We start from the raw sequence: 15,420 nt of genomic DNA on the forward strand, positions 1-15,420 counted from the left end.
GTTTGGGGCATGCTTATTTTTACACTGAAGAAACTTGGAAATTCTCTCCCCGACAAGAACACGCAACAATCTTGCATGGCCGCTGATGTGAAAGCTGGCGGTCCAACAGGTTTGGCTCAAACGATGTCAGGGCTCAAAAAGATGCGATTTTCTTTTGTCAGTGATCAGTTTCGTCAGCACACTGGAGCCGTGCACATGTGGGATTTAGTGTGCGGTAAGCGAACGACTCATCACTAGTCTCACATCTCATGTCGCTTGTAACGGCCACCTTGAAATCTTTGCAGGGATTACGTTTGATGACCAGGTGTACAGGTTGAACTGGGACAGAGACATCAAGATGTGATTCCCTTTGACTCAACATTCGCCCAACCAATACACTCTTCCATTGTTTGTCATTCTGCTAATAGCTAAGTCTTATACCTGTTAACATAATTTCCACTACCTGTGAGCACTGTAAGTGCACACCTGGAAGCACTTGACACATATAGGGGGCCTTTTTTTTGTTTGATGGATTTACTCGTCATAGAATATGGACCACATGGTACATCCTGTGGTTCAAAACCTTTTTTACCATCACAGTAACCAGGCCCAGATTTTTGTTCACCCCTAGGACTTTGACATCATGGCAATGACATCTCATGTCCTTTTCCTCTTGAGCGGCTTCATAAATTTTGCCTCGAAAGTGCTTCCTCAGCATGGTTTTGTTATCCTAAGTAAAGCCCTTTTTCTTGCATGTGAACTTTAATCTGCATTGTGTTGTCTTATGCAATTTAGTGCCAGAGTATTTGGCACATTGTATTTTCACCCTCCCTTTCTGTACCTTGGAATTTAAGGTCAGGAATGCTGGACTCTCTGCAGCCTTTCACCTCTCACTGAAGCGGTCCAGCAAAAATGGTTTTTGGTCTTTCGGGGTTTCCTTATTATGAAGAAGGAGGCCTTGGCCTTCCACATGCCCCGTGGGAGGAAGTGAGGCCCCCGATTCAATTAGCTTTAACTGAGGCAAGGTCATTGCTACCAACAGGAACACAGGCCACCATCACCCGACACCCACACCAGCTCTCACACTCCCCCTCCCCCTCACTTGCTCTCTTTCTGTTTACCGTCAGGTCAGACTCTTTCTGTCGCTGCAGTCGCATTCGTCTTTGTGACACTTTGCTACTCGGCTTTGCCCTTGAATTTTAAACATTTAAGCATGTGCACACATTGTAAAGATTTCACCTTTTCTAGATCAGGGACCTGAGCTGTCCTGTTCATAGTTTCAACCCTATATCATGATGACCAATTGGCTAACGCACAACCCCACAGGAAACATCCATACTCGTGCTTCTTTTCTTTTCAAAAGCTCTCAAGAGCAAACTGCTGTCTAGGGACCGAGAGAGAGGGAACATTTCAATTAATTGTCCCGGACTTCTCTGAGCCATGATGTCTTTTGCAGAGTCAGTGTTGAAACCCAACACTTCTTCATTTGTTCTCGAACCCCAGCAACCCGCACAAAGACGTGCACCACATGATATCCACACACGCATTAACAGTCTCCACCACACATTGAACATCCAGTATCGGACAGATCATCTGGCCCCGTGAGCCACAGAGCTGCTGTAAATGTATTTTACCGTTGTCTAGAGGGGGGTATAATATAAAGCTTAACCTTAGACAGCACATTATAGCAACAGACGCACACGTGCACAGACCCTCCTTCTATGGTCCATACATTTGTATCTTTTATGGTCAAGTCAGATCCATGTAATGCTTGTGGCGTGGGCAGGAAGTGCTGTGTTGTGATAGCCGTTCTACGTTTCTCCCGAGGACACTTCTGCAAGTATATCGTCCCTTCAAAGAGCCCCAACTCAAACCTACACAAAAACAGCTTCTGCCATCTTGATTCTACATTAACTGAATGTCTTTATTACAAAAAGGCCCTGCGAGAACATCAGTTTGGCTTGAAATGCTGTTATGAGAATGAAACATTGCATTTGACTGCAACCACACATTTTGCTCAGACGTGGTTTTTAGCTCAGCTGGTAGTGTGACAAAAGCTCGCTGGACATCTGTGGGCCAGTTTGAACCGCTGTGACTGTGATTAGCCTGCTAATGAAAAGGCCAGGAGAGACGTTTGATCTGGAAAACACTCACACTGCTTCTGTGCTGCAGTTCCTTTGTTACTGTGTGGATGACTCGATGAGAAACCCAAACCATCACATGGTTTATTTGGTCTTTTTTCGTCTATTCCCTGAGTATATTTTCTTATCTTTATTGATGTTTTAATAATCCATTTCATGTCAAGTGTGCCATGAGTAAGGCGGCCTACAGCTACTGTTTGTTTGACTAGTCCGTTTATTCCAGCGATTCGTCGAGGACGGACTCAGTGGATTTGTATATATATTTTGAGCTCATGTTGGATAGAGACAGTGGAGAGAGGGGAAAAAAAGTCCACACTAAGCACTTGCAGATCTCCTGTGCGGTTTCCCAGACATGTACTGTTTTACTCTTTGCTGAGCATATTTAGCTACTGGCACATCACACATAGGGCAGCATTGCTGGCAGTGATGCTGCACCATGTATGCTGATATTTACAAGGACAGCAGCCTGGCTACTTTATTTGCTTACCTTTAACCAACTCACTAGTCCCCAAACCCATTTATTCCATCAAAACATTGCAAACACTTTAAAACAAGCTCTTTCAAATATTTAATATATGCTTAGTCTCTCACACACACATACACATACTCACTCACTCACTCACTCACTCACTCACTCACTCACTCACTCACTCACTCACTCACTCTCTCACACCCCTACACTTCCAAGGAGATAATGAGCACATTGTTACATGGCCTATAGTACACTGCACTATAGGCTCCTATGTAGCCGGGTCTGTGGTGTATTTGGTGACACTTGCAGACACAGAGACACTTCGTGCATTTGAATAATCTATAAATTGTTGGAATGTGGAAGCAGGAAACAGCCCAGGCTCAAGAATGCAAACTTTGCCCCTCTTGGTAGAAATCAGGTGATGGTATGTGTACACGCTCCCTGCACACACCCGAACAGTCCTGGCGACTGGAGGGGGAAATTTCACGCCAGAGCTGTTTTTGTAGATAAGTGCACTTAGTTCATATGTCAAAGAAATGATTACAGCTCTGCATTGTACAGGAAACAACACGTTTTCCAGGGGATAGGACTCCAATGTTGTAAAAAAACAACTATAAAAAAGTATCTCCCAAGTCTAGACTGTGTAGAGGGGTTGTTTGCTTTGATCTTGAATTTAATTGGAAATATAATTTCGTCTTCATCATGAGTGCGGGCTTATTCCACTTGTTTTGTTTAACCTCGTTAAAATGGTGTATTGACTTCCCTTTTTTCAGAACTATGGGGTGGAGACGGACAACTTGAAGAATCTGGTTGTGCGGATGAGAGCTGCCACCAACAGTCTACACATGGCCACGTCTGACCGCAGGAAAAGCCCCGTGTATGATGGCAGCATTTCACGCAAGCCGCCCAACGACTTCCTCACCTCTGTGGTCGAGCTGATCGGCGCTGCAAAGAGCCTCCTGGCTTGGCTCGACAGGTAACAACATCTTCTTTTCAAACCACCACCTGCTTGTGCAGGCCAGATCAGATATCAGCAGAGCTGGCATACGACTACTACGAGTAGATGCAGGCATTTATCTTTCGCATATAAGGACATTTATCCAAAAGTAAGCAATAGCCATTGCACATGTCCATGCAGTTGGCCAAGTTAACACGATATGCAGTTGTAAAACAGAAACGCAACCCCCCCGTGAGTTTTAAGTATGGAACTGGCAGGGTCCCCTTTGCTTTCCTGGCGACCTGCTCCACATCACACCATAAAAGCGGAGCATACTAAGCAGGTTGCCAGGATTAAGTGTTGGCTGAAATAAAGCTTCTGTTTTTGTGGCGTGTTTGGCTAAAGCCGGTAAGATGATGTCATGATTCAAACGGCAGTTGTGACGTTAAGATGAGAGCAATTTGACAGTGTTTAAAAGTGCTCTGCTGAAATTACATCTCTTTAGTTTTTGTTTTTGAACTGAGCAGACTGCATTGAGGGTTGGGTCCTAATGTTATGGTAGCTATTTTGAAGTTCATAAGCATATGTTTTAGATGGTGTTAGGGGGAGAAAGAGACACAAAAGAGGGAAGAAATGGCGCCAGAACAACAGTGACATCCTTGAGTTTACGACCACGTCTGTATGTGGCCCAAACACAGCAATAGGAGCAAGGTTCACTGAGTCTATAAAGTATAGTGTTCGTAGCCTATAGCTGACTTCACTGTAAATCACTTGAGACATGTTCTCCATGGCCACTTTATTAGGTACACCAATACAATTAGATGCAATCCAGTACAACAGCTTTGCTACATTTTCTTTCTTAAATTAAGCTGATAACGGATAGTTTTTCAACACCTCATGCAGACTGCAACCTCAGTCATAATCATTTCGTTAAATGAATGCCTCCCTGATGGTGTCAATCAAAACTGAACATGATTGTCACTGTGAAGCTGGAGTTCATGGTTGAGCTTATACAGCTGTAAGTCTGTAAAGTGATGTTAATACGTAATGTTGATTAACATTGAACATTGGTGTGAGATGCTACGTTTTTAAAATCATTCGTCCATGACAATGACTACATCTCAGCCCAACTCCGTCCATCGCTGGTTCCTAATGTTCTCCCTTACCTTCTTTGTCTGCTTGCAGGACGCCTCTAACAGGGATCAGTGACTTCACAGCCACCAAGAACAAGATCATTCAGCTGTGCCTGGAGCTCACCACCACGGTTCAACAGGTCTGCGCACTAGTTAGCTCAACAGCACACATGTAGCTAGCTAGCCCTCGGGAAACACACACACACACACAAACACAATAGTTTTTTCTACCGAGTGCATACCAGCCCAGGGGCACAGACATGGAGAAGAGGGTTATGGGAAATGTGGTCTGGCAGCCTGAAGCCAGCAGTCTGAGCACATTATTACAAATGCTGTTGTTTTTCTTGGGATCTTTTCCTCCTCATGCTGGCTAATGAGGAGACCCCCCTTGTGTGGGGACGTTTAATGGTAACCGTCTCTTGTGTTTCCAGTTTCATAAAAACCCACTGGCGCTCTTTTAAAGGTGGTCGCCGACATTCCCCAGGCTGCCGTACATTTTCAGCCATGTGGTTCCTGTTTTTGCTCCTCCAAGAAGCTCGCAGTGGGAGACCAAACTGTCTGAAAGCGCTTCCTGTGTGTTGGTTTAATCCGGGGATGAGGAGGTAGTCCATCTGACTGCCATGTAGAAGTCTGACATTTAAAACACATCCACTATGTTTCCCCACATTCTGCTTAGCATTGCTCTAGCATTGCATCATGATACAATTGGGTGTTGACATCTGTCAGTTTCATACAACCAGAAGTGGTTGGTTATCCGTCACAAACAAAGGAAGCTGGTGAGTGGCCTTTTTGTTCAGTATCAAAGACATTAGCTTGCATGCGCAATGTGTTCTCCCTAAAGGGTTGGACTTAAGCATAGCCCGCTAAGAAACCCATTTTACCCATTTGAAAGTGGCTGCAGAGACTGCAGGTGTCATTTTTAGGGGGTTATTGCATCAAAATAAATTCCTTTCCCAGAGTGCCCATTTCCTCGCCAGAGTCTGGGATTTCAGCGCCTCTGGTGATTTACTGTGTGTGTCTCGGTCATGGTCTTCCAGCAGAAGTGGGGGGTATGGGTTTCCCACACTGCCATGTGAAGTGGAGAGGTTATGGTGCAGAATAAACTCCTGATAGGTGCTGAAAGAGTCTCGCAAGACCGGAGAGATTAGTTTCCTCCAACAACTGGGGAGAGAGGCAGTTTGGTCCTCTGTTCATGGCCACATATGCAACTGCAGAAACACTGAGGAGGAGGCCTATGTCCAACTCATTATATAATTGAATTATCTAAACGGCTTCTTTTCTCATTTCTTTAGACCATTTAGTCTCCCTTTGTTATTCATAACGTGTAGGCCAGAGTATGAGCCACTGGTTAATAAAATAGCGCAGGAGACTGCCGCAGTGATTAGTTTTACGATGGGGGAGGACGGCGTGAGGTTTGCCCAGCTCCTTCATGAACTTCAGCCAAGAATTAGGGCTTTTCAGATCACACAATTTATGTGTTCTGCCTGAATGAAGCCTGTGTGGACACACACAATGGGACACACGGCCATAAAACGGTGAACGCATCAGCCATCTTGGCTGACCCGTCAGCATGGAGGTCATGCTCTCTCAACCCATTTTTCATTGATCCCCTGTGTCTTTTATCAGCGCCTCCTACTCCTGAGTTGTTGGCTCAGATATGAAGTTTATATCTCTCTTTTCTCGTGAATATAAAACAACAACAAAAAGACTCTACTTTATAGGCCGAACACTGAACTTTAACAAATCTATCCATCATATGTTGATAACATGATGTCAGAAGGTCAGGTCTTTATTTCATTTCAGTGTAAAGGCAGCTACACTCCAGATTCCTGTGTGTGTGTGTGTGTGTGTGTGTGTGTGTGTGTGTGTGTGTGTGTGTGTGTGTGTGTGTGTGTGTGTGTGTGTGTGTGTGTGTGTGTGTGTGTGTGTGTGTGTGTGTGTGTGTGTGTGTGAGAGACTTCATTGCTCGACCATGCAAATCTGCCATGGTGGCAGATCAAAGGCCCAGAGAGCAGCGACACGGAGTCATCTGATCCACACCGGCTGTGGGATCAAGTGAGGGATCAGTACACCCAGGGAATTGTCCCTTAGCCTCTTGCAGCGCTTTGTTACGATGCGGATACTTCAATATTGTATTTACATGATTTGATGGTGCTGCAAGACAAGAAAAATCTGTGAAACTTGATGGGAGGTTTGCCAAGCCATGGCTGCAGCACACACTGATACTGTTTTGTTTCACGACCTCTAAACATCTAAATATGTATTTTTAGCTCATCCCTCTTGGCTCAGTCCACAGTGCAGTCATCCAAACATGGGCCAGTCTCGAAAAGAAATATGCAGTCGCATGTTTACGCAAGCCACAATCTTTCTGAAACCACCATATGTTCTTGGCTGACTATAAAAATGTATTGTAGGGAAACATGAGTTTGGGACCAATATATGCCATGTTGTGTTTTTCCTATTTAATGTTTATATAGCATTATAAATGGTATAAATGCCCCTCCCCCTCTAAGTAGTGGAAATGTGGCAAAGTTGCGTGTACTTTACCAATGGAGATTAGTCCTTTTTGAACAGGCACTCAAACACAAATCAAAAATCATATTTAGGAAGCCCATGATTTACTCTGCTTTTGATGTGAAGCCATCGCTCACGGCCACAGACAGTCATTCAACTCTTTTCAGGGCAAAACAAACTAACACTATGACAAGCCAAGTGCATTTTGAAAAACAGACGCTCCCCTTTAGCCCACTGGAATGTGCAAGCTATGGAAATATGGAAAAACTTGCTCGACCCCCATTCGCTGTCTGCACAATGGATTTACAACAAGCAACAGAGCTGGCTTTGTACACGGCACATGTCTGTGCCTGCCACTAATACTGCGAGGGCCACAACACCAATACCCCTTTTATTTTGCATCGACAAAGGCTTGTGGCTTGTGAGGCCTCCGGAGATAAAAGAGACTTATTGAAGTTGATTTTTCTGTGCTCTCTAGTTATGACAGAAGCATTTCACCTGTGTTTTGATGGGCGCCCGCCCCTTGGGCATTTCCAGCATAGAGCCAATTTCAAGGGCCCCCCACATGCACCGTGAACACCACCACCCCATCCCTCTAAACCAAGGGGCCCTTTCACCACCAACAACACAGTTGTCCAGGGAGGCTGTTGCCTCAGCTGTGGCCAGTCCAGCTGCAGTCTATGAGTGCTATGTCGGGACACTTGGACAGTGGCGGTCAGTTGGCGGTCAGTCTCTCCGCTGACTTTGCAGACTTTATTGTTGGCTCCTTCCCCCAAACATCCATGATCACAGCTACTGTATCTTATCTGACTTCCAGAAACCCCTGCCTCCACGAGGACTTTCTGAACATCATTACATGTTTTCTCGAATAGTTTTTCACCATGTCATCATCACATTGTTGCTTTACAAGTGTTGGTATGGTATTCACGTTTCAATGTATTTTACTGAACCACACAGGGCATTATGCAAGTATAGGCTCCCTCAGGATATAGGCAGAGGGGTAGTTTGAATCTAAAAGCCGTTTATTTGAGGTTGTTCTACATTTTTCTCAGCTCTATATCAGGAATGCTGATTACATCCTATTTACCTAACCTCTATACTTTTTTTTTTTTGGCCTTCTCGTCCCTGTTGTTTACTGCTCACAAGCCTAATCTGTCATCACTGTCCTCTGTGCAACAGGACTGCAGTGTTTACGAGATGGAAGAGAAGATCCTGGAAGTTGTAAGTATACTTTATCACTTCTCTTTGTTTCCTCCTAATGTAAACTACGCGAGACGCTGAAGTTTCTACATTGAGGGGTTGGGGGGGGGAGGGGGTAGAGGGTAGAGGAGAGAGGTCTGGTAGATCGTTTGGGGAAAATGTCTTTTTACATGTGTGACATGCTCTCAGTAGCAAGATCTGTTTTCTGAGTGAATAGAGCAGACGGGTCTATAGGATTGCCAACAGAGGAGGCGGCTCTCATATGCCCCGGCCATCAATCAGTGTTTCCTGTTCCTGACTCTCTCCAGACCCCTTGGGCTAATACTAGGCTTCCTTTAGCACTCTATCTCTCTTTCTCTCTCTCTCTCAGACAACCCAAGTGAAGTCCGAGTTTGTACTTTTGTTTCATGCTCACCTCTTCTGCATAAAGCGTACACCATGTGTTCAAAACAAAATGCATGTGCCAGAGAAGAGACGTCACAGAAAAGACCCCTCTAATGATTACAAATGACAGCTTTTGTCCTGAAACGAGCAAGGAACTGCACAGAGAGGAGGTTGGTGTGCATAGGGCTGATCAGTGTTGTGTGTGTGTGTGTGTGTGTGTGTGTGTGTGCACTGGAACGTCCTGTTAATAGCACACTAATGGTCCCTTTTAAGCCCATTAAGCCTTGCACTAAACATGAACATGCACTCGGAAAGTCATGTGCAGAGGGAGAAAGACAAACTAACTGATGAAGGATAAGGTCTTTGCATTGCAAGTAGCAGTGTTATCGTACCTGTTCCTACCTGTACAACACACGATGGTTATACAAAGGCAGTATTTAGCTCATTGCTTATAATCACAGTGAGAAGTAGAGTATTTTATTTACTGATGAACTTTCTTTTGCCTTTTCCTCTGCAGTCTAAGATTTTGAACAGCATCTGTGATCAGACCGTGAGAACCACCTCTGACCCCCTGATGAGCCAGTCGGCCTGCTTGGATGAGGTCCAGATGACCGATATCAAACCGGGAGAGGGTCTGGTAAGGAATGCTGATTTTGTTTTTCCTTCCTCTTTCTTTTTTTTTCCACCAGAGAACGACCTTCTGGGTTTGCAGGCCAAGAATGCATGCAATGTGTGTCAAATTGCCGACCTCACATCGCCGTCATACATGTCTTTTCCTATGAGCGTGTTGTGTTTTTACTGAAAATCTTTTGTTTTTCTGTTTGTTTTTTTCCCTAGGGGATGTACATAAAGTCTACCTACGACGGGTTGCATGTCATCACGGGAACCACAGAATATGTAAGTAGCACAATATGCTGAACACAAGAATACGTTCAGCGTTTTCAATGCTGGAATTATTTTAACCAGTGAAAAGATAGCGAGAGAGACTTGGTGTAGTCCAGCATGAGGCAGTTTGCCATTTTAATTGCTGCCCATCATATAACATATGCCTGTGGTATGTCTCATTGTATGTGGGCCCCTTTTAGATTGTTTTTTTCTGACTCATTTTTGTTGATAGAAAAAAAAAACCTCACTCTCACTTTCTCGTCTTCCTCTTCATTCTCCTCCTCCTCCTCGACTGAGGGCACAGTGAGTTATCTGAGGGAGTTAAGAACTGCTGATCCGTAAAGAGAATTGTTTGTCATATTTACTCATTACTGGAGTGCAAAAGCCTCCACAAAAAGACATCCTACCTATCCCCACGCTGAGACAACCAGTCAGTGACTAATATACTAGCGTCACTGCCACGGTTGGATCCTCACGCCTCTGCACCTTAATTGTGAATCAGGGCCTGAATCATCACCAATAATAACTAGTTAATCCCGTTTGACATCCGTGTCACATGAAAAACAATTCTACTGATATTCATACACACAGAGGGTGTTTTTGTTATCTGATGAATTGAACTTGGGGTATTTGTTCATTCGATATTTGCTCTTTGAAATTCAAAGGCAGACAGTTGGAACCAGACATGGTTTTGTAAATAGTGAATTGTGTATTAACCACTAGTGTCAGTGTTTTATCAAAGTGGTTTGACCTTTTCAGTTTGTTTGTTCTTTAGTCACCTGCAGACCTGACGAGGAAGATCCATGGTGGCGATGAGGTGATCCAGGTCAACCAGCAGACAGTGGTAGGAACCTGCTTTTTCTTTAAATAATTGCATATTTGACCAAGCATACTGTCAAATTGAGTACACTGTAAATGTTAACGGTATATAACTCTTATCCCGCTAACCAGGTGGGCTGGCAGCTGAAAAACCTAGTTGTCAAACTGAGGGAGGACCCCAAAGGTGTGGTCCTACTCCTTAAGAAGAGGCCCACGGGTACATCAGGCTTCACTCCCGCCCCACTCAAGAACATGCGCTGGAAGCCCCCATTACAACAGGTACAAGCACACAAGCACACACTCTTCGTCCTCTCATGATTGAACATCAACAAAAGCCTGAGCATCTAGTCATTATCAACCAATTATCAGCTTTTTAGGGAGTTGGTTCTCAAACAGCAAGTTCAGACAAGTGTTACAGAGCCACCCTGAAAGTGCCGCCAGCCAAATCAAATACAACATTGAGTTTTTTTCTTCACGTGCAACTTCAGAGGCAAACAAAGTCCCATGATGTCATTCAGTCTAGGAGATACAGCTGCCAGCCGACAGTGTTGGAGTCTGGTTAGATTGCATCTGGTTGATTAGAAGGAAATTGTCGCAGCTGTCAAATAAAGACACGGGGAATTACGATAATTCATGTTATTTGGGTTCAACCTGTTTTTCTTTCTTTTTTAGTCTATTGTTCAAAGAAAGGTCTGGGGTAGCTGATAAATATTGTGCTAATAAGGTTATGTAACTGTAATCCAATTTGCTGTTCTCCCTCATGTGAACACTTTAGGCTTCAGTTAGCTTTCAAACACATCTCTGCACCTGAGTCCCGTTTGACGAAAAGGGGAGACAATAAGCCTGTTGTAACCCAACACGACCAAATGTCAGGCTCCGGTATTGTCTTATCACGGCGCAGCCTGTTTTATAGCCAGAGAAGGCAAGATGAGGAGATATCAGATAAGAGTGGGGTTTCTCAAAACAACAAAGAGCGTCTCAATACAAAGGTGGCCAATGTCAGCATCATCACCAGCATCTTGTTTTAACAAGTTGTCACAGGTATCGGAGTCAGACATCTCAGTTTATCTGAGATAATAGGGCTCCGGACGGCAAAACCGAGACCAAGCATACACCCTGATTTAGGAATGGATGACACTGGCTTTGTAATACTGTATAATTTGTACACATGGCAGCTAGTTGGACAAGAAAAGGGTGGGGGGTGATGGTGATTCATAAGAGGTTTTAAACGTTAATACATCACATCTACGACACTGTCTCATCAGACATATCATTTAGGCCTGATGAGAATGGCAGAATGTATTTCAGTCCTACTTCTCGTCATGAGCAGAGCGTTGTTGAGTGTCGGGAGACATAACTGTGGTAAATGAGTACAGTTTTAAGTACATGTCTTGCGGACTATTTTGGACTTCACTTGCAATCTTTCCATAACTCAAAGAAGAAGGTTTATAGTCGGGGAGACGCACTCAAGCGCTCAAATGTCTCGCCACATGTGGCAAACTCCTCCCAGTTGCCAGCAAGTCATATTTTGTCTTAAATAAAGCAGAACGCAGTGACTTCATTTGTTTTCAACCGTAAACTGATTGATGCATTGCGCTGTGTTTTTCAGAACAATTCCTCCCTGATCAGAACCCAGTCTCCCTGCGGCTCCGCTAACGGATCAACCAAAAAGGAGAAGTCTGCTATCCTGAACTTGTACATCCCCCCTCCTCCTCCAATGCCGTACACCCCACGGTGAGCTGTCCCGTTTCATTTGCCAAGCATATTGTTTCATTTTTATTGAACAGGTTGAGTTCTTAAAGTTGGAGCATGGGAGAGGAGCCTTGAAACAACACAAATAACTAGACCAGCCTGCAGCCAGCGACCCCTGCTCACCTCTAGTCAGCGTTTGCCACATTTCCACGCCTCGCATCATGTTGATAATGAGTGTGTCCCGGACCTGCGATCGCCTCACCTCCCTCTTCTCCTGCTGCACATTCTGTTCTGCTTGTGTTCAGCCCACTCTGCTCCCACCAGGCCCACTGTGGTCCTTATGCAACGGCTGTTTAATCTTCCACCTCCAGAAAGATGACAAGACATGGTCACGTTTGAAATGCTAGAGACTGAATTTGTAGTTTAAAATGTAAAATATATATATATAGCAGGTTCATCTTTATTTAACTGGTATTACAGTAACATAACATTATGTGCTCACTCCTCTTCCTAATGGTTATACTGTGAAGTGGGACATGGTGTTGTAATATATTAATAAATGAGCATTTGTTTCTCCGCGCAGAGAGGAGAGAACAGACTCCTTCCGCAGCATTAGTAAAAGACCAAAGGGCTCAGAGTCCCCCAACTCCTACCTGGACCAGGAGAGCAGAAGACGCTGCACCATCGCAGATTATGACAAGCTGAGCGTCGGCTGTCCCATCGAGGCCAACGTGATCATGCCCAGAATGAGGGAGCACAAGTCCTCGTCTGGTCAGTGGCTTCTCGTTCAAGGCATCTTGGAAGCATTCCAACAATAGATGTTGACAAACTTTAAATGAACGTGAAACTCTTGCCTCTAGGTAAGCCCCGCCCACTCTCCATGCCTGTGGACACCTGCCTCGGAGTGGTGGATCCCTACGCTAAGCCCTGGAACCAGGGAAGGAAAGGTACGCACCAGCACAGGTTCACTTTCCATGTCAAAAGCAGAGACTATTGTCACTACGGTCATCAAGTGACACTTGAGCACATTTAAGTTGTCAAGAGCCTGATTATCATAAGATAAACAATAGAATAGAGATGGGTAGAGTCCAGATTACATTTATCCATTATATTATCTCATGAAAGATTGTTTGGAATCTTCTTAGATTAGATTACACACTGTTTTGTTCTCAATTCATACAGATGCCAGAAGCATTTGACTTAGTGTGTGCTGGTCTCAAAGTTTCTGTCGTCAATTAATTTGTGATTCATCCTAATATCATGTAAAAAAAAATTCTGTGAATAAGTGATAGATATGAATCTGATGCTGTTGATGAGCTGACTTCTGGTTATCGCTCTGCCTCAGGTGAGGACCTCCTGTACAGATACCTGAGCAACGAGAGGATCCCCACCATTGCAGAGGAGGTCCCGTCGGTGTCGCCGCCCTACAGGCCTGCTGGGGAACGTCACCTCGTCAGAGTGGACCACATCAGAGGCAGCCGCTACTATTCCAACTCCGACCTCCACAACAGCGCCACAATCCCCTACCAGGAGGACATCAAAAAGGCCCCCGTAGGCCCCGTGTCCAAGCGTGCAACGGCAGAACGCTCACTACTGGTCAGTTGGATCACGCGGCTTAAGCTATTGACTCACTGATGATGCGCTTCCTGTCCGGGGCTTCCTGTTCCTGTCCTTTGTCCTTCCTCAGTGCCTTTTTTGATTTTTAACGTCCAGCTGTTCTTTTTTTTTTTTGTGGCAGCTTTCGGCTTTCCTCACACTCTTCTCTCCCCAACCTCCATATTTCCCTGGTGTTACTACTACTACCAACTACTACTCTTCAACCAAACTCGCTTTTGTAGTGCTCACCACACCACATCATCACCCCTTTAACACTGCCCACACCCCTCCTCGTCTCTGACCACAAGTCCCAATCGCTGCCTCAAGAAGATACAGTTTGTTCAGGTTTAGGATTCTTTGGCCGTGTGTGCCGTCTGTGGACTCCTCTGTACATATTAAGCTTTGTCATGTTTCAGTTGATGTGCTCTCTGGTACCATTATTTAATACTTCAGAAAACTTGCCTGCTATCACTCCAGCTGTTTGCTTACTTTGATTTTATTTGCATACATAAGTTATAAGAATACAGTATATTTTGTTGGTGAAACTGTGCTTTTACTTCTACATGTTTTCTCAAATGACACTTTAGTGATCAGTTAGGTCCATTACCCTCTACCAAAGGTTGCCTCTTGTAAGCTATGCATATACTTCAGAGAGATTTTTATAGTCACTTTAGTCGACAATGCTGCATCGGTTGGTAAAAGGATGTTTATATCTTGCCACTAGCAAATATGTGTGCTGGTTTTATAGGTATGCACTCTATTTCAGTGAACCTTTATATCCTGTGTTTCAGTTAACTCTGCAAATCACCCACCTAAAGGGCCTATGCACACAGCTGGTTGACAGTAATAAATGGTCTTTTTAGGCAAACTTTTTAGGACACATGGGTCACATGGCCTTCTACTATCGCACAGATCACATGAGACAGTATGACAGTATTATTTAAGACAACACAGGGAATAAGTGTCTATTGTTTTATTTGCCTTTTTGTAAGTTTTGAATAGCGTTTTATTAAAAATTGCAGTTCATGTGAGTAATCTTTTGTATTGTCTTTATTTTACCATTGGGTGTGGAATTGCTGCTTAATGTGTAACTTTAATGGAGCATGTGGGATGATATTTTATTCTGATGACTAAACTGCAGAAGCATGCTCTTCAAGTATTGGTTTACATGCTCAAAATTTACACACTATATGATATTGTAATGCCAGTGGAGGGCAGCTTTAGTCATTATTTACTTCCACTGAATACAGGAACCAGCTATTGAGCCGGCGGGCTCTCTAACCTGCTTTGACCTTTTGAGGTGAACTCTTCTGTTTTTTTTTTAAAGCGTGCAGTGAAACAGGATAGCTAATGTCAAGTTACCTCGTCTCGGATGGGGATGGTTATGCAACCACTTCCCTCTTTTGATGAACTTTAAATTCCAGCTGGGCGACCATATGGTCGAAGCAGGTTTTTCCCATCTGGGGGATCTTATTTCTGCACATATGTTGCCTTTTTAAAAAGCCAGGTTAGGATTACTGAGCCTGACAGCATTTTGCCTTTTTCATTGATTTTTGAAGAAGTGCGTACCTGGGAAGGATCAGCACCTTTCACCGTGGAACCAAAGACGCGACTGCTGTCAAGAACGACCCCCGACACTCTTCACCTCTTTCCTCTTTTGCCCGTGCG

General features: G+C 44.3%; 1 protein-coding gene across 1 annotated transcript in view; it reads left to right on the forward strand.

Moving 5' to 3' along the window:
• Nucleotides 1-15,420, forward strand: part of LOC137787782 (connector enhancer of kinase suppressor of ras 3-like) — a 43,033-nt gene that overhangs the window by 15,392 nt on the left and 12,221 nt on the right. The window contains exons 3-13 of the mRNA XM_068580518.1: nt 3,366-3,568; nt 4,715-4,802; nt 8,356-8,397; nt 9,278-9,397; nt 9,598-9,657; nt 10,421-10,489; nt 10,597-10,743; nt 12,074-12,198; nt 12,740-12,927; nt 13,017-13,103; nt 13,502-13,752. Of these exons, the coding sequence (XP_068436619.1) occupies nt 3,366-3,568; nt 4,715-4,802; nt 8,356-8,397; nt 9,278-9,397; nt 9,598-9,657; nt 10,421-10,489; nt 10,597-10,743; nt 12,074-12,198; nt 12,740-12,927; nt 13,017-13,103; nt 13,502-13,752 (1,380 nt within the window). The remainder of the gene's footprint in view (nt 1-3,365; nt 3,569-4,714; nt 4,803-8,355; nt 8,398-9,277; nt 9,398-9,597; nt 9,658-10,420; nt 10,490-10,596; nt 10,744-12,073; nt 12,199-12,739; nt 12,928-13,016; nt 13,104-13,501; nt 13,753-15,420) is intronic.

This window comes from Clinocottus analis, unplaced genomic scaffold (genome assembly GCF_023055335.1).
Source record: "Clinocottus analis isolate CAN_PGR_092001 unplaced genomic scaffold, fCliAna1.0.p SCAF_17, whole genome shotgun sequence".
Taxonomy (NCBI): Eukaryota; Metazoa; Chordata; class Actinopteri; order Perciformes; family Cottidae; genus Clinocottus; species Clinocottus analis.